Source organism: Elephas maximus, chromosome 3 (assembly GCF_024166365.1).
Source record: "Elephas maximus indicus isolate mEleMax1 chromosome 3, mEleMax1 primary haplotype, whole genome shotgun sequence".
In the NCBI taxonomy this organism is placed as follows: domain Eukaryota; kingdom Metazoa; phylum Chordata; class Mammalia; order Proboscidea; family Elephantidae; genus Elephas; species Elephas maximus.
In genome coordinates this window covers 162712364-162731720 of record NC_064821.1, presented here as the reverse complement: position 1 = coordinate 162731720, position 19357 = coordinate 162712364, and the positions used below count along the sequence as shown (strand labels likewise).

The following is a 19357-nucleotide window of genomic DNA, read 5'->3' as shown; positions in this document are numbered from 1 at the left end:
TAACAGGTGGCAAAGACACTGAACAGGTATTTGGACACTTACCAAAAGGAAGAGGGCAATGAAGGTTGTGTGTTTCAGTCAAAGAAACTCACCCCCTCTCCATCATCCCCAGGCCCACAATTTTTCCTTGCTTTAAAAGCAAAACCTTGTCATCTGTCAGCAAGTTTTCTGTGTAAGCAGGGATCATCTTGAGGTTTCTTCTGAACAGGCATTCTCTTTTGGGAAGAAATAGCTCAACCTCCAGAGCCTTGGAAAGAGAAGCAGGAACTATCAGAGCAACCAAATTAAGTAATTCCTGTCTTCTGGTTAATTTTTTAAAAAGATGAATAAAATATTTCACAAGAAGTGTTCCTACATTGCTTTCTTGTTTTACTTCCCCAGAATAAGGTCTAATAACTACACTGCAGGAAATTCTTTTTTAAAAAATTTTTATTGTGCTTTAAGTGAAATCAAGTCAGTCTATCACACAAAAACTTATATACATCTTGCTACGTACTCCCAGTTGCTCTCGCCTAAAGAGACAGCCCGCTCCATCCATCCACTCTCTCTTTTTGTATCAATTTCACCAGCTTCTAACCCCCTCTACCCTCTCATCTCCCCTCCAGCAGGAGATGCCAACATAGTCTCAGGTGTCCACCTGAACTAATAAGCTCACTTCTCACCAGCATCCCTCTCCAACCCATTGTCCAGTTCAATCCCTGTCTGAAGAGTTGGCTTTGGGAATGGTTCCTGTCTGCTGCAGGAAATTCTTAATGCAAAACTATTTCAACCACTGCATTGGAATTCATGGTACACTTTTGTTAGACCCTTCTCACAAAAGGGTCCAGATACAAAGACCAGACTTACTGGTCTGACAGTGACTGGGGAAACCCCTGAGGCTATGGCCTCCAGACACCCTGCTAACTCAGAACTGAAGCCACTCCCAAAGTCCACCTTTCAGCCAAAGATTAGACAGGCCTATAAAACCGACAATGACACACATGAGGAACGTGCTTCTTAGTTCAATCAAGTATACTAGACCAAATCAGCAAATGCCCAAAAGCAAAGATGAGAAGGCAGGAAGGGATAGAAAAACTGAATAAATGTGTCATGGATTCAATTGTGTCCCCCCAAAATATCTGTCAGCTTGGCTAGGTCATGATTCCCTTGTAGGATTGTCTACCATTTTATCATCTGACTTGATTTCCCTATGTGTTGTAAATCCGATCACTGTGATGTAATAAGATGGATTAGTGGTAGTTGTATTGATGAGGTCTACAAGATTAGATAGTGTCTTAAGTCAATCTCTTTTGAGATATAAAAGAGAGAAGTGAGCAGAGAGACATGGGGACCTTATACCACCAAGAAAGCAATGCCAGGAGCAGAGCATGTCGTTTGGACCTGAGGTTCCTGCAATGAGATGCTCCCCAGACAAAGGGAAGACTGATGACAAGGACCTTCCTCCAGAGCCAACAGAGAGAGAAAACTTTCCCCTGGAGCCAGCACCTTGAATTCAAACTTTTAACCTACTGGACTATGAGAAAATAAACTCTGTTAAAGCCATCCATTTATGGTATTTCTGTTATAGCAGCACTAGATGACTAAGACAAATGGACACTGAAAACTGAGGGTGGAAAGGGAAAGAGGAAAAGTGCTGACACATTGCAGGGATTGCAACTAATATCACAAAACAGTTTTATGTTTAAATTTGTTGAATGAAAAACTAATTTGAACTGTAAACTTAAACCTAAAACACAATAAAAAGGGGTGGGGGCAGATACAAATCAATTCTTTTGGAAAATTTGTTATTTTAGTAAGCACTTATTAGGTCTCTATGAGTCGGAATCGACTCGACGGCAGTGGGTTTGGTTGTGGGTATGTGACAGACAGTATGGAAGAAATATAGAGATGAAGTAAACAAAGTCCCTGCCCTCAAGGAGCTTGCAATCTAATGGAGGTAACACACACGCACGCACACACACACACACACGTCACTAGTAATACAAGGTAGAATGTGGTCAGGGATACAGTAAAGAAAAAAACAAAAAACAGATCAGTTGCCGTCGAGTTGATTCTGACTCATAGTGACTCTAAAGGACAGAGTAGAACTGCCCCAAAGGGTTTCCAAAAAGCACCTGGTGGATTCGAACTGCTGACCTTTTGGTTAGCAGCCATAGCTGTTAACCACTAAGCCACAAAGAGAGGAAAAACTTCTCCATGGAATTCTAGGGAGGTAAAAAAAAAAAAAAGGAAGTATTTAAATCCGGGGGAAACTGGGAGAATCGAGGTACATTTCCATGAACAAGTTTCAAAGATTATGAAGAGAAAGGCTTTTTTTAGAAAATAAATTTAGCTAATTCATGCTGTTTCATACTCTCCCTCCAAGGCAGAAACACAAAGGAATTTGCTTTCATTACTCTGGACTGGGTCAGGACCCAAGCATCACACTTACTAGTGCTCTGGGCTGGGGAGGTGCTTTCAGATGCTGCAGAACTCAGTGCCTTCCAGGTGAGGGACCAGCTTTGCCACCTGGAACTCTGCCAAACACATCCATCCTGCCCAAGGATGGCAAGGCCTCTGCTTGGCCTTGCTCAGTTCCTTTATATGTCTTTGCTTCTGTTGCTGCTACCTTCAGCATTTGAAAGAAACTAGGCATTCCTGCTAAAACATGATATATGGGTTCCTGAAAATCCATGTCTTAGTAACCTAGTGCTGCTGTATCAAAATATGCCACAAGCGAGGGGCTTTAAGAACATGAATTTATTTTCACACAGTTCAGGAGGCTAAATGTCCAAAATAGGGTCTCAACCATGTCAATTCCTTTTGTGGGCTTCTCTGGCCTCTCTCCTAGTTTCTGAGGACTGCCAGCAATTCTTGGAGTCCCTTTGCTTGTAGATGATCTTCGCATGGCGTCTGTCTTCCCACTGTGTGTGTCTCTGTGTCTATTCTGCTCTATGACTCAGAAGTGATTAGGTTTAGGACCTACCCTACTCTGACCTCATTAACATAACAAAAGAAAAATCTATTTCCAAACAGGATCACATTCACAGGTATAGGTGCCAGGACTTAAATACATATTTCAGAGGCAAATAATTTAGTCCATAATACCATACCACAAGTTCTGCAGAATCACACAAAGAAAAATAACAGGGCTTCTGGGAAAAAATAGGGTTAAAAGCAGACTACTCAAAACCTATGTGACATTGTAATCAATCTACTAACAGAAACAATGATTGATACCTTGGGAGATACCTTGGACAACCAAGGCAGACAACTCAATAGGGCCAGAAGCTGCTTTAGGGGATATTACAAATGCACAAAAATAGTAGAGTGGAAACTCCAGCTTGTGAGTGCTGTGAGCGGTAGGGTTACCGTGAAGTGGTTACAGGAGGATGTGCAACCTGCCTCTGGGCAAGGCTAGGATGTTGTTCTCTGGGAAGGGAGCCACAAACGCAGGTCTTCACTTAAAATTTAGAAAAAAGTGGAGCTGAAAGCCAAGCCATGGGCTTTTCCCTTCATGGTTGTCATTCTCTTCTTGCTATTTTCGCTCTCCTGGCCTTGAAAAACACACATAAGAACCAATAAAACTTCTATGTTATACTATCATCATTCCACTGTTTTACCAAAACATACAAGCTAACTGGTGTATAGAAACACATGTTGCAGCAGACAAGACTGTATTACACATCAAGGGTGGAGACAACCATCTCTTAAGGGCAAACTTTCTCTGTGTCACAGGTCCCTGAAGATGATAAAGCAAAAGTAATACTTATTGAACACATTCTCTGTGTCCAATGCTATACATACAATATCTTGTCCAATCCTTACAACAACCCTACTATTACTATTTTTGATATATGGGGAAACTTTTTATATATGAGGCTTAGACAAGTTAAGTAACTGCTAGAAAGCAGGAGAGCCAAATTTCAAATGCAGAGGGTTCATCTTGTGAGCTCACACTCTTAGCCACAGTGCCATACTTCCTAGATAAAATCCATATGCCAGAAGGCCCCGCGTTTGGAAAGCTTCCCCAATTCCCACCCCGGCATATCTCTTCTACCTCCTTTTCTGAAAACAAGGGCTTTCAGACTCTGTTACACAGTGTGTAGAGCACCAAGTCTGGAAAATATAAAACACACTTTGTTTTACTCAAACATTAATGATTTCTCTGTGTTCAAGTTTCTGCCTCCTCAAATACTGATAGAATTGAGATACAGAATTCCTTACAGATCAGCAGCTTAGCTCCACTTGTGTAATTAATAACTGTTTACAACTCTGAAAGCTAGATTATGTTAGCAAATTTGTGATTCATCTGAAGAATTCAACTTTTAAATTAAATATACCAAGTAGAATTTTCGAGTAAGTCAAGTTGCAGCAAATATATTACTTTGCCCATAAACTAATAAAGTGACAAGGTTTACAAAGAATGCTAAAATTGAAGACATCTATCCCAGCCTGTTCAAAAAGTTTTTCTCTCTTTGTTTCCCATAAAAGAATCCCCTTGAAAAAAAGTTTTTTTTTTTTTTAACACAATGTGAAACAGGGTAAAAAAAATTTAACCATTTCCTAAACATTGATTAGCACAAGTTTCAGGTTTCTGAGAAGTCTAGATTGTTGACTACTCAAGTTTTTGCTTTGGCTTCCCTGCTCCCCACCACCCGCTCCTCCCCGCCCCAAGGATGCAGGGTGTAGAATATGTTTCCTGATTTTTATACTGTCTCTTTTGCCGGGAGAACCATGAACAGCTTTAACCAGGGAACTGAGAGTGTGAATGTCAGGGGGAGTGAGTGGAGAGTTGGGAAGAAATGGGCAAAGAGGGGAATCCATTATATGGGGCTTGTAGAGTGTGTTTGGAAGAGAGAGGGCATCCTCCCTGGGCAGCCTCAGCTCTGTCCACATTGCGTTAATGGCAGTGAACTGTTAAGCTTTGTGTTTGGGAAAGGGCTTTTAGGAAATTGCATATAAGAGACTTGGGTATTTTTGAATATCAGGCTAAGGCATCCCTGTTCTTTCTAGTTGCCCCCAAGAATCATGACACAGTATTGTGGGGCCCTCCAAAGCACAGGATCAGAATTATATCATACCTGAGTCCCAATGCCACTAATCCAGGGAGACCTGGCCAGCAAATAGATTTCATCTTATATGCCAACTTTTCTTGAATGATTGATAGTGGTAGCCCAGAATATTATGTTGGAAAAGATTCCAAGGCTGGCCCCAGGCTCAGCAGGAAAGAGTACCATCACCAATTGATTTCTAAATGAGCATGAACGCCCCATGTTTGCCATCCTTCACAACTACCAGAATCTTAGACTTACTTAATAGAAATGTAATCACAGTACAATGGAAATGTTAGCTGACACTCTTCTATGAACATTTTTGATGCCACACTTTAAAAAGAACATTGGTACAAATATGTATATCTAGGTCAGTGTTTCTCAACATTAGCACTACTGAAATTAAAAAAAAAAAAAAAACCATTGCCATCAAGTCATTCTCTTTGAAATTTAGGGCTAGGTAATTCTTTATTGTGGGGGATTATCCTGTGCATTGTAATATGTTTAGAAGCATCCCTGGCCCCTGCCTTCTAGAGGCCAGTAGCATGCCCTATCCTTGCTTTGTGACAATCAAAAATGTCTCCAAACATGTTGTCCTGGTTGAGAACCATGGATCTAGAAGAAGTAAAACCATGGGGGTGGTAAGATTAGAAGGCATGTCTTTTGAAGAATAGTAGAAGGAACTGGGGTGGTTTAATTTAGAGAAAACTAAAGGTAGCAGTGATCATTTCAATATTTAAAAGGTACCATATGGACCTATTTTCCTTCATTTTGGCAGGAACAACAGAGCCAATGGGTGAAAGTTCTAGAAGGTTAGACTTAGATTCAGTACGGAGAGAAACCTTCCTACAGACTGGGTTGGACTGCCTAAAATTACAGAGTTCCCCATCACTGGACATGTGCAAGCAGGGACTGGGTAATCACCTAGGGAGAAAAGTGGGTACTGAAGAGTTTCTAGTATCAAATAAGTGTTGGAATAATTTCAAAAGCCCCTTTCAAATAGTCAGTTACATGATTCTGTAATTTCATATTCCCCGGGATTTGCTCTGACTTTGCCTTTCCCACAATTGTATACTCTGTCTGCTTCCTAAGATCTTTGCTAATAATATAACAATGACAGATGTTTACTGAATGCATTGCTTCATTTCTCTCATTTTATCCCCACAACAACCTTACGAGGTAGGTACTATCATCTTTATTTAACAGATGAGAAAACCGAAGGCTAGTGTTAAGTAACTCATCCAAGAACTCACTCCCAGGAAATTAGAGCAGTGTTAGACTCAGACCTAAGACTCCATTGCCTGCGATCTTACTTATTTTACTGTATTTTATATAAATTCAAAGTTTCGTAAATCCCAGGATTCAAATCAGTTGCCAGGCTCATGTACTGTATTGTATTATATTGTATTGTACAGTTGTAACCTATGAAAAGACAACATGCATAGTTTTACATAGATTGAAAAAAAAAAATTATGTTCCCTAAGGTGTATCTTATCTCTGTGACTCTGGAAGGAAATATGGAAGGGGAGACTCAGGTGGAAAATTACCGAATGTTAATAAATGGATACCTTTCCCTAAACAATATTTGAGTTTGCAGCAAAGCCATTCTATTTTATCCTTAAGCTGTTCTATTTATAACTGTCCCCCTGATTGCCCATGAAACACATTAGCATTTCATCATCCTTGTGCATACTCTTTTCCAGTGGCACAGCCAGAGTGAGACAAAAGTCGATACAAGGTTGATTACTAGTTCTTCTCCTAATCATACCTGTATTTTCCTAATCATACCTGTATTTCCTCCTTATTCTCACCGGGGAGAGAAACACTTCCAGAAGATCCCTGTAGAAGTGTAACTGATCTCATTGTGTTTAATAACAAACATATTTCAAACCTTTTAGGAACCTCCCACAAAGTGTCTGTAAGAGAAGCCCAGTACCCCATATGCAGTCTGTGTGGCCTAAACTAAAACAGTCTAATTGCAAGTCTTCCAAACTGGAGTTTGGAAGCGATTTCCAGGGCTACTCACAGCACCTAGAGTGAGGTTTTAAAAAAATGCATTGCCATTGTATCGATTCCAACTCTACAGGACAGAGGAGAACTTCCCATAAGGTTTCCAAAGCTGTAATCTTTACAGAAAGGAGCCTTGGTGGTGCAGTGGTTAAGCATTCTATGGTTCGAACCTACCAGCAGCTCTGCAGGAAAAAGATGTGGCAGTCTGCTGCCATAAAGATTACAGAGTTGGAAACTCTATGGAGCAGTTCTCCTCTGTCCTATAGGGTCACTATGAGTTGGAATTGACTCCACAGCAACCAGTAATCTTTATGGAAAAGAATTGCCACATCTTTCTCCCACGGAACAGCTGGTGGGTTTGAACTGCTAACCTTGAGGTTAGCAGCCAAGCACTTAATCACTGTGCCACCAGGGCTCCTGTAGTGAGATTTAGCTGCTAATTAAACACTTCCTTATTTTTTTTCATGATTAGCTGCTGTTGTCTTGGCTGTTCTTTTCCTCCACAGCCTCCTCCCTGCCTTGTCCTGCTATGGCCTTGCTCTCCCTATCCCTCCTCCTCACTTCCCCTCTTCCAGTCTTGCCATCCACAAGGCAGCAGCATTGCTCAGTGACACCCTGATCATTTCTGAAATGGGTGAAACAAAGAGAAGGTGCTGCTACGCCTCTCCCCTTATCGACTTCACAGAGACTCTGTCATTGTTTTCCTAATGAAGGCGTGGTGGGAGCTGGGGACTTCAGGGGACTTGTGTAATTGAGAGATGCTACAGTTCCATGGCTTTGAACTGGTTCTTCTCAGTTCAATGCCCTGCTGAGAATTTGCATTTTCACCCCAGATGTACTGAATCAGAATCAACATTTTAACAGAATTGCATTTTCACCCCAGATGTACTGAATCAGAATCAACATTTTAACAAGATTCCAGGTGATGCTTATGCCAGCAGCATTAGCATCGCCTGGGAACTTGTTAGAAATGCAAATTCTCAGCAGGGAATTTGTTGGAAATGCAAATTATTAGCAAAGAAATTGTTAGAAATGCAAATTCTCAGCAGGAGGTTGAACAACAGCAACAAAACCCCACGAACTGTTTCAAAGCCCTGAGCAATTCATCCTATACCTGTATCCAGATTAAATGCTACTTTTCCACAGGGTTGTTGAGAGGGTCCAAAGGAACGAAGTAGGCTTTATAAGTGGAAATATTAGCTGTTATTTTAAAATTATAAATGTTAATTATTTTTATATATTCTCGCCACCCCAAAGTTTTAGTGACTTCTTATAGCTTAAAAATTAAAGTTCAAACTTAGTCTAGAATTTCAGATCTTTCCTAAAATGCTATTTCCTAACTCTTTTCCCCTTCTGAAATGATGTATTCTCATCAAACTGATCTGATCATTGCCTCTGTTCCCCCTACCTAGAACATCCTTCCACTTCCTGCCAGGTTATCAAAAAATGGGCCCCTTTCAAAGCCTGGCTCAGATCTGACTTCCCTCTGACATGTTTCCTAAAAGCCCAGTCAGAGAACATTCTCTTTTTTCTTTCCGTAATGAATTTAAGGAAGGGGCAGGAAGGTGAACCTCTGAAGGCTGGGCCCTGGGTTTGTCTTGTGTAAGGGCACTGGGGTTTAGGAGAGAAGATGGGAGGGCAGGAGGTAGAACTGAGAAAGGCAGGCTTCCTCTGAGGAGAGTGAGTTTCTGTGTAGCCCCTTCTCCCATAAGTCACTATGACCTGGGCCTCAGGCAGACGGATGGCCTGACAAAGTAAGTGGTGTGTAGTCTAGGTTACCTTTGCAACACCCTAAAGCTACAGTGGCTGTTTTGACTTTTCATTCCTCTTCTTGTCTTCCAGAAACCTGTGCCCGTCAGTGAAAAGATCTGGAGAAGTACTTGGGCTGGTCCCCTCTCAGAAAGCTTAGCCCTGGGATCAGTTAGTTGTTTACTCATTAATAAAGCTGGAAACAAGTTTCATCTATCACCCTTGGAACTTTTCCTTGCCAAAGTACATATACGTGTCTTAGGCAGTTTGATTCCTCTACATTCTGAAATGAGGTACAATGTCCTGTTTGCACACTCCAAGGCTTCTGTCATTCACTCTATTTCTATATGGCCAGAAAATCTTCCCAGTGAAGATTAGGCCACTGTATCCTGGAAATTAATAGGGGATGTATTGTTAAGCCTTCCAAAAGCCCTACCAGGAACTTAACTGCAAATTCTCACCTGCAGATCCACATTCTCGTATTTTAGACTTGGGAACAATTCTGTAGGCTTTGAGAGAGCAGAGGTGAGGAAATCAAGCTGCCAGACCCATCCCTTAAAGGCCTGGTCTGCCTGAGCCGCACTCACCAGGTGCAGACACTGGGGCTGCCCTGCCTGCTATGACAACTCTTGCCTGCCCACACCCAGGAAGGTTTCACCGCAAGGCAGAAGGGGGACACTTCCTGTCCTAGGAACGACAGTTACCTTTGAACTGAGTTCTTCTGTGCCCCTGTTCCTCTGTAACAGATACAAAGAGAGTTTCCCTGTTCTTCCTGTCTGGAATCTGTACCCTGCCTTTTCTCTGGAGCTGGGCTTGAACCCAGGGCCTTCCTTGTGATTTCAGACAGCTCATTTCTGCACCTCCTCCCTTGTCGGGACCTCTGCATACCAACCCTGGCTCTTCCCTCTGGTCCTGCCTGACCTCCAGGGCATGGATCTCCTGTGGCTTCATGGCTTCATTGCTTCCTAATGTTCCCTGGTAGGGACTTCCTGCCTTATGCTATATGGTATAACGGCCTGCTGTGTCCTCCTGTGCCCACCCCCAACTCCTGTCCCAGACCCTTGTGGACCACCCTGACCCATCCTGCCCAGGGCCTGGTTATAGGGCTATTATGAAACACAAAATTTGTCTTATCTTCTGCTTGAGACTTCTATATATTCAGATACATTTTTTAGCAAAAGTTTCAAATTGAAAAATAAGAACACAAAGTATTGATCTGAGAATAAAAAGCGAAGAATGTATGCTAATCTGGAACCAATGTCACAAAACAATATGTGTATCGTTTAATTTGCTTTATAAACCTTCATTCGAAGCACAATTAATAAAAGAAAAAAATGATGGAAAAAGAAAAAAAATATGAAAGAAGGTAAGACACATGAAAACTCAAGTGAGAAATTTTAATATGTATTTAATCAGAGTTCCAGAAAGAGAGAATAGGGTGTGGGGGACAGGCAATATTCAAAGAGATAAAGACCAACTATTTTCCAGTGTTTGTGAAAGACCTCACTCTTCAGATTCAGGAAGCTCAATGAATCTCAAGTGGGATAAATAAAAAGAAAATTATAAGACCCTTCATAGTGAAACTGAAGAAGAGTAACGACTAAAAAGATCTTAAAGCAGTAAGAAAGAAAAGATAAATTACCTTGAAAGGAATGACAAACTAACAGCTTACTTTCTAAAGTAACAAGGGAAGTCAGAAAATGATGGGATTATATCCTCAAAATGCTAAGAGAAAAGGAAATGTGAGGTATGAAGTACCCAGCAGGTATTATAGATGCTGGTATGATATAGAGACCACATGGCCCTGTCATTAAGACTTCATGTCCATTAGGGAGACTGCTAAATGCTAATATTAAAACCTTAAAGTGAGATTTATACCTTCAGCACAGGGCAGAATCAGCTTTAATGATCATGCAGAGAATCTGTTTAATAAGTCATGTTGAACAAGTTGGAGAAACAAGTCAAAGCTTTGTCATCTAGGGGTCTAAGCTGTCAGGAACTTAAAGAGATGGACCAAAGAAATAATTTATTGGGCCAACATAAGGTAACTGAAGCCCAGGCAGTACTGAGTTATCTACTAGGCAGACTAAACTTGTGCTTAGGGCATTAGCAAAGCAGGAATGACAACCTGTCCCCCCGCCCCCGACACTCATAAAAAGAGGGCCAGAGCTAGAAGTTAAGGTTCAATGAACTTATCTAGAAATTCACAACCAGGAAAGCTAGAAGGAAGCAATTTAAATTTTAGCTTGGGCATATACTTCTGTGCTCTGGTTTAGTATTCTTTATGATTTGAATTACATGCTGGTGGTTGCGGCAGGGGTGGAGGCATTGGTAGGCACCACTAGCGTCTTTTTAATGCTTATGACATTTCCCCTGAGCCTTGAGGGATAAATATTTAGGGTTTAGAGAAGGAACTACCTTCTTAACTTGATGCTTTCTTTGTGACATATGTAACATAAAATACCTAGGGTAAAAAAAAAAAGGTAGTGCCTGGCATATAGCAAGTACACCAAAAAGGTTAGTCCCCTTTTCTGCTACCAAGAGGCTGAGGACTACAGCAAGAACCAGGATGATTGCGGATACCAAACGTGTTGTGTTTCAGGGGCCAAAGCCTGGAGTGGAAGTGTGCGTGGGGCGGGGGGGGGGGGGGTGGCGGGAGGGCGTTGTCTAGGGAAAAAGGGGAGGGAGTTCTTGTCCAGAGATACTTAGGAGGCAGGGACTACTAAAAAAAAGCCTGGAATAATGCCTCTCTAATTTTCCCTTGCTCTAGAAACTAATAAATTTAGCCTCTCACCTAACTCAGAGATGAAAAAGGGAACCAGGGCTGGTGCCCCTTAAAGCTGCACCAGCTAAGTCAATACTTGACTTAGATTTAAGAAGTTAGGATAAGAAGCTGGCTCTGTTAGTTTTATATTTATGGTGTTTCTTAGTTAAAAAAAATTTTTAGGCATATCTTACCCAAACCAAAGATAGAAATAAGTTTTCACATTTTGGTCAAATACAGTAGGTGTGATAGCCACTAGAGCTGATGATCCCAGGAAGCACCAGTGGAGTTGACACAGGACATATTGGGGCCCTGAAAGAAAAGGGACAGGAATGACAGAGGAGGTAGTTCCTTTTCCATCCCAGCAATTTTCTCACTACCTTGTGAAAGGCAACCACATTCTCCCAGAGGAAATTTCCGAGAGCTGCCAACAGACTCAGAATCTAGCTGAGTGGGCATACCCTGGTCAGTGCCAAAGTGGCATTTTTTACATGACATTCTGCTTCATTGTTCTGAAATGTGGTCCTTGGTTATGGGAGCTGCATTTTCCCAAAATTGGGAAACGTGGTTTGACAATGGGCATGTGTACTACTTCCAGGTATAAGAGGTCTGAAACACATAATTGGAATTCATAACTATTTGAATTTCTAGGATATTTTGATGACTTAGAATGGCAATAGGTAAAATAACTGAAATTAGGACCAAAACAAAAAAAAAAACAAACCTATTGCCATTGAGTTGCTTCCGACTCATAGCGGCCCTATAGGACAAGGTAGAACTGCCCCATGAGGTTTCCAAGGAGCACCTGGTGGATTCAAACTGCTGACCTTTTGGTTAGCAGTCAATTTCTTAACCACTACCCCACCAGGGTTTCCTGAAATTAGGACAGTCTTGTTCAGTCTGAGGCGTATAACCGTGGTATGTTTAGACCCTCAAGGAGGCCTCTCCTCTCAGCGTGTGAAGTAGATTGTACCTATTTGGCAGTCAGATGAAACATCTTTAGGATCCTGGACTCAGCAGCATAAACTTCAGTCAGGGCCCTAAATGGTCACAGCTTCCTCTTCCCTGACTTAGTTTTATCAGAGGAGAAAGCTCATTCTTACAATTTTTCAGCATTTTCCTCAAGATATTTTTAATGCCCTGGGCTGGAGGCCTGAAAAAGTGAAACAAACTATTGCAAAGAAAAAGAAAGAATTGGATAGGAGATAGAATGCCGAGCATTCTTTATTCTCATTCTCCACTTAAAATGTCTGGGACCTGTTTGTCCCAATATTCTCTACATAGTTACTGATGTCAGTAAAGCCAGGAGTGTTATAGTTACACACAGGTGAATCACCCAGGCCCCAGAGCTTAGAGCAGATTTTTAGAGTACCTTAGGGCAAATTCAGAAAGGCTTTCTATTTTTACATTTGGCTGCCAAGATTCCTGGGCCTCCATTCAAACCCTTGGAAAAGAATCCTTTTTATGTCTGCTTTAACTGTCTATACAGTATTACCAAGAATCTGTAATTCAGTTATTGCCCTGGGCACTTGAATAACTGGTGGACAAATCAATAGCATTTGTTCTGAATCATGGAGTTCCTAAGAAGATACTACATCCTTTCAGCTCACTTGTAAGGCACGCGGACTTCTCATTCTTTAGCGTATGGCCTTCCTTCTAGATTATTTTTAGGGAAACTAGTGGCAGTATTCTCAGAAACTGTCTCTTTGTCCTCATTGTGCCCTGTGCATTTCCCTATCATGACACTTGTCACATCGTATTGAAAATTTCTGTTTATATGTGTGTCTCCTTTTGCCTCCTCTAAATTTCTCAAGAACAGAGACCGTATCTTTTCATTTTTGCGTTAAGTTTAAAGTTTCAATTGACGTTCTAAAATGCAGTAGATGCTGCATACCAATGTGAGTACCATACCAATATGCAGAGTTAAAAGGGAATTTTTGATAACCGCTTCCATATTTCTTACACACCTCCATCAGATCAAAGATATAAAAAGGTTCAGAGTAAGGAGGGAGGATTTGTGAAGATTATTTTTTGGAGTTTTTTTTTTCTGTGATTTTAGAACATACTCTCCCAACACTCAAAGCTTAACTTGAAGAACTTGTTATGTGTTCCCCAAACCCTGGTAGCATAGTGGTTAAGAGCCATGGCTGCTAACCAAAAAGTTCGGCAGTTGGAATCCACCAGGCGCTCATTGGAAACCCTATGGGGCAATTCTACTCTGTCCTAGAGGGCTGCTATGAGTTGGAATCGACTCAACAGCAGTGGGTAATGAGCTGGGGTCGGGTTTGGAACTCCACTGACCAGAGACTAAATCATGCTTGAGAAAATTAATGGGGTCTAGAACAGGTCACACAGAGAGGAAAAGAAAACAGAAGAACTGCACTGAGAAGTCACTACTCATTTACAAGGCAGGGAGAGTATGAGTTTTCCAGCAGGTCAGATAACCTAGAGCCATATTGAGTCATCATCAATAGGACTACTACTTATGACAGGGGACTTAAGCAGTGAGAGGTGTTTGAAAAGTGGACCTGCAGGGAATCAGGGGTTGAGGGGGCTTCAGGCAGCTGAAGGAGAGGCCCAGTTTTCATCAGAGGCAAGTTTCATCATGTATTTTCCTGGTGAATACTCTTTAAAAGGACAGAGGAAGATGAAAAAAAAAATTTGCTTTGCTTAGACTCTACTGGTCATGCTGGATCAATGTATCACTCCCATTTATTTCTCTAAGTATCAGACATAGTATATAACTCATCCTGAAAAACAGAACAAAACAAAAACCAAACCTGTTGCCATCGAGTGGATTCTGACTCATAGCAACCCTATAGGAGGACAGAGTGGAACTGCCCCATAGGGTTTCCAAGGGGTGGCTCGTAGATTTGAACTGTGGACCTTTTGATAGCCTGGAGCCCTGGCGGCATAGCGGTTGAGAGCTCAGCTGCTAAACCAAAGGTCAGCAGTTCAAATCCACCAGCTGCTTCTTGGAAACCCTATGGGGCGGTTGTACTCTGTCCCACAGGGTCACTATGAGTCGGAACCAATTTGATGGCACCTAACAACAACAACAGAGGCTGCCTGCATTCTTGGCTCATGACCTCTTCCTAACTCAGCCTAAGTACTTAATAAATGTTGAACTGAGCTGACCTGATTTTGTAACATATTCTTTTACTATACCAAAATATGTCTATGAGACAGCCCAACTGAATTGAAATTCATATTCCTATTTCAGAGTTACACCTCCTTAAATCATACTTTGGAGCAGGTTTTATGTGAATGGTTAAAACTAGCAACTAAATAGAAATACACATTTAGAAACCAGCTCTTAATTATTATAAATAAGTAGAAAATTGTTTTCTAGCCCCAGAGACATGATCTTATTGTAACCCATATAAAGCCTAGTTATCTTGTGGTCCAGTTTCTAGCAAAGTCATAGCCAAGAAAATAGCAACCCAGCAGAAGAGTTTAATTGAAATGAATGGCTTTCCAGGAAAACGTCAAATGGCATTATATAGATAATGCAAAGCAAAACTTCCTTTTAGAAAAATCCCCTTTCTCAATTTTATCCCTTTATTTAGGTCTCCAAACTTTTCCCTTCTTAAAATTTCCCCAGAACTTTCTCTGAGATCCATTCCCCAATCTCTTCTCTCTCTTAGCCTCTCCTGCTGCTGTAAAGTAAAGCTATTTGCTTCTCCCTCGCCAACAAAGCCCCTGTCCTCTCTCCTTTCTCTTGTACCTTTTACAGTCTTTGCATGATGCTCCATTGAACGCGTAACTGTGAGTTAAGAGAACATGGAGGCTTAGCAGAAAACACCAGGATTTTCCTGAGAACTGGGTAGAGAAGGGATAGGCTGTGAGTATTTGTTTTTCCTGGCCACAAAAAGAGACTTGACAAAGGCAACTTTAGGGGTTAAAAGAACAACTAGCCTCTGTTTTACTACCTCTGGGGCACTGGCAGTGGTGGCCTCTCTCCACCTCAAATAAGTCTCATTTTTAGCTTGATAATAAAGTGAAACTCTATAATATAAATTTATAATAAAAATTCCTGATCATTTAGAACAAACAACAAACAAAAAAGCCTCTTTGCCATCAAGCCCATCCAATTCATAGTGTCCCTATAGGACAGTAGAACTGCCCCATAGGGTTTCCAAGGAGCAGCTGGTGGATTCAAACTGCAGCTGAGCTCTTAACCAATGTGCCACCAGGGCTCCTCCTGATTAAAGTGTGTAGTATAATATTCTATCTCATTACTCACTGAAACTGAGTATACATAAGTTTATTAGTTACTTTAGAGTAACTAATTAGAGTAGGTTTGGATGGCTAATTAAGAAGAAAAAACCTAACACAGAAGAAGGAAATTTCAAAAATGGGAAGAGACATGGAAATGAAAGGTGAATAATTAGATATAAAATTTGTCCTTTTTGCCTCTAAAATGTTGTTAGGGCTTAGTACTGGCCCTGTACAGAGGCTTAAGTAGAAATATTGTTTTGGGAAATCTAGATGGCTGGTACGAGTGTCAATTAGTGCAAACTTCAGGGTGGGGAGAGGGAAGAGTCTCTGCATGACTCAAACGGTTAAGCATTCAACCACTAGCAGAAAGGTTGGCAGTTCAGACCCACCCAGAGGTGCCTGGGAGGACAGGCCTGGTGATCTGCCTCTGAAAGTTCACAGCCTTGAAAACCCTATGGAGCGGTTCTCTGCACACATGGATTGCCATGAACTGGAATTGACTTGAAGGCAACTAACAACAACATCAGAAGACTTACAATGTGCACAACCAGCTGTGATCCAGGAAATCCACCCTCTAGGAATTCATTTTAAGGAATCAACAGGATGCGTTTATAGGGATGTTGCTGTGTTGATTATAATTAGTGTAATAATCATGGGCAAATGATTGGAAGCACCTACATGTCCAACAATAGGGAATTAAGTGAATTAAGGTGCATCAAATGAAGCAATATTACTTACGCGGTAGTAAAAAAACTCCTATCATAAAATATTTATTTGCCTGAGAAAATATTCACAAAACTAAGTTATAAGCAGTTTCTAAAATAATATGTACCATGCAATGCCATTTATTAAATATATATGCAGAGATAAAAGACTGAAAGGACATATTGATGGTGGTTATCTCTGGGTTAGGGATTACATAGATTTTTTTTTTTTTGTACTTTTCTGTGTTTTCAAATTTTCCATACTAACCTGATATTACTTTTGTAAAATAAACTTTATTTTTTTTTTAAGTTTAACCTGACTCTCTTTAAATGGTAGGTGAACAGGTATCTTTTAGTTTGATGCTCCCGCAAAGCTGTTAACTTAAAACAGCTTCCTGGGTCACTGGTTTGTATTTTCAGTAGAGCTGTCATAGTAAGAGCCCATGCCCAAGTGAATGGGTGCCAGAAATTATACCAAACCAGAAAACCCATTGCTGTCAGTTGATTCTGACTCATAGCGACTCCATAACTTGTTTTTCTTCATTTAAGTGAGCCAACATGTTCTTCAGAACTCCGTGTGCTGCTCACAAACGGCCTCAGGCAATGATTAGAGAGCCACCTCTGTTCCAGGGAGCCCAGGTGAGCAGCACTAAGAGCCTCCAGGATTTTCCCATAAACTGAACACTTCCTTCACAGTTTGACCCCTTTTGGAAATACTAAAAAAAGCCACCATGTTGCAACTCACTTCTTTACGATTGTATTAGCCTTAAGGGTAGAGAACTGTGAAGCTAGCAGGATATTAAACAGATGCTTTTGTAGGTACCATACTTACTGCCTTAGAAAAATCAGCATTTGCATTCAGACCATGCATTTATTAGAATAAGTAGGATACTTGGGGTTAGTATTAGTATAAATCTATAGTATAATAGATTTATTTGTTGGTTTAGGATACTAGATTTATTTGTTAAATCTATAAAAGTCGAGAATTTCATTGATCTAGTAATTTGTCTATTAGAAATTGTCAACCTAGAAATAGAGGGAAACATAGCTAGAATTTATCTTTTTTTTTTCAAAGTTTGGTTGTTGTCTTAGTCATCTAGTGCTGCTGTAACAGAAATACCACAAGTGGATAGCTTTAACAAAGAGAAATTTATTCTCTCACAGTTTAGGAGGCTAGAAGTCCAAATTCAGGGTACAGCTCCAGGTGAAAGCTTTCTCTGTCTGTGGTTCTGGGAGAGGGTCCTCATCATTAATCTTCCCCTGGTCTAAGGAGCTTTTCAACGCAGGGATCTGAGGTCCAAAGAATGCACGCTCCTGGCTCTTCTTGCTTTGTAGTAATGAGGTGCCCTTGTCTCTCTGCTCTCTTTTATATCTCCAAAGAGATGTACTCAATATACAACTTAATCTTGCAGATTGAGTCCTGCCTCATTAGCATAACTGCCTCTAATCCTGCCTCATTAACATCATAGAGGTAGGATTTACAACACATAGGAAAATCCCATCAGATGACAAAATGGTGAACAATCACACATAACTGGGAATTATGGCCTAACCAAGTTGACACACATTCTTGGGGGGATACAATTCAATCCATAACGGTTGTATCCTAAAGTTTTTGAAGTTTTAGTTTATTCTAAAGCCTAAGCACAGCAGTTTTAGGGGATCACTTTACAACAAAAGAGCCCTTCCTGGCTACATAAAAGAGCCAGGGTCTTAACAGAGCCAGGGTCTTCTGGAATCCAGATTTCTGGGATCCGTGGAATTAGGTGACCACCCAGGCCGTTTGCCTTCAGATGTCCTTTTGAACCTTGAGCCTCGATACAACCATCACCATTATAGATTTCCAAAAGGTTTTCATCATTTCAAACAGAAACTTAGTACTCCTTAAGAAACAACTCCCTCTTCCTCCCATTCATGGATAACTACTAACAAACTTCTGTCTCTGTGCATTTGCCTATTCTAGATATTTCATATAAGTGGGTTCATACCAATATTTGTCTTTTTGTGTCTGACTTACTTCACTTAGCATAATGTTTTTAAGGTTCATCCATGTCACAGTGTGCATCAGAACTTCATTTCTCTTTATGACTGAATAATATTCCATTCTATGTTGTAAAAATGGCATGGGGGCACTGTCTGACCTCCTCTAACTTCACAAGGGTGAAGGAGAATCAAGATCAACAGCCCAAAACTGATTCCTATGAAGCGAAGGTCAGACATGCCTTCTCTCTCCACCATTTTTTACCAACTCTGACACCAACTGTCTCTCTCATGGCACTCTCTACTTCTCTGCTGGGTTTGAGAATTCATTGCAATGGCCACACAGAACTCACAGACCATACTCACGATTATGGAGTTTATTAGGGAAATGGTGGTTACAATTCAGGCTCAGGAACACTCAAGGATACAGTTCTTCCATCAGGACAGCCTTTTCTCAGCCATGTTTGCAGGCACGCCTCTCCCTGGCCCCAGGCCTCTGACCATAGGCACTCAGCTTTTTCATTCAATGGGCCAGGAAGCCCACTGCCGTTTCCTGCTGCTGGGTCTCTCCTGCCACCACTTCTCAGTGTCTTCAGGGTCACAGCTCGCCCTCTCTCTCGGTCTCCACTTCCAGGAGCTTCTCAGCACAGGAATCCCAGGTCCAAAGCACATACTGGCTCCTGGCTATTCTTCTTTGGTGGTGATGGGGTCTTCTCTTTCCTACCTCTGGGATGGCTCACCTCAACCCTAGCATAATGGCAAAACTGACCAATTCCTTTGGTGGCCCCACCCAATCACTTGAGTGGGAGTTAGAATACCATGGCTAGTAAGGCTACACAAAAGTGATCCACCACCCTGCGTATGTATATACCACATTTTGTTTACCCATTCACCTG

The 19357-nt window shown here is 41.2% G+C and overlaps 1 protein-coding gene across 5 annotated transcripts in view; it reads right to left on the bottom strand.

The window, feature by feature from the left end:
• VTCN1 (V-set domain containing T cell activation inhibitor 1) overlaps window positions 1-19357 on the bottom strand; it is an 81572-nt gene that overhangs the window by 35682 nt on the left and 26533 nt on the right. For 4 of the 5 annotated variants that reach the window (XM_049879977.1, XM_049879980.1, XM_049879979.1 and 1 more), the window contains exon 2: window positions 11751-11868. The exons of the other annotated variant lie outside the window; for it this stretch is intronic. In XM_049879977.1, coding sequence (XP_049735934.1) covers window positions 11751-11868 — 118 coding nt within the window. The remainder of the gene's footprint in view (window positions 1-11750; window positions 11869-19357) is intronic. 5 annotated transcript variants of the gene reach the window in all.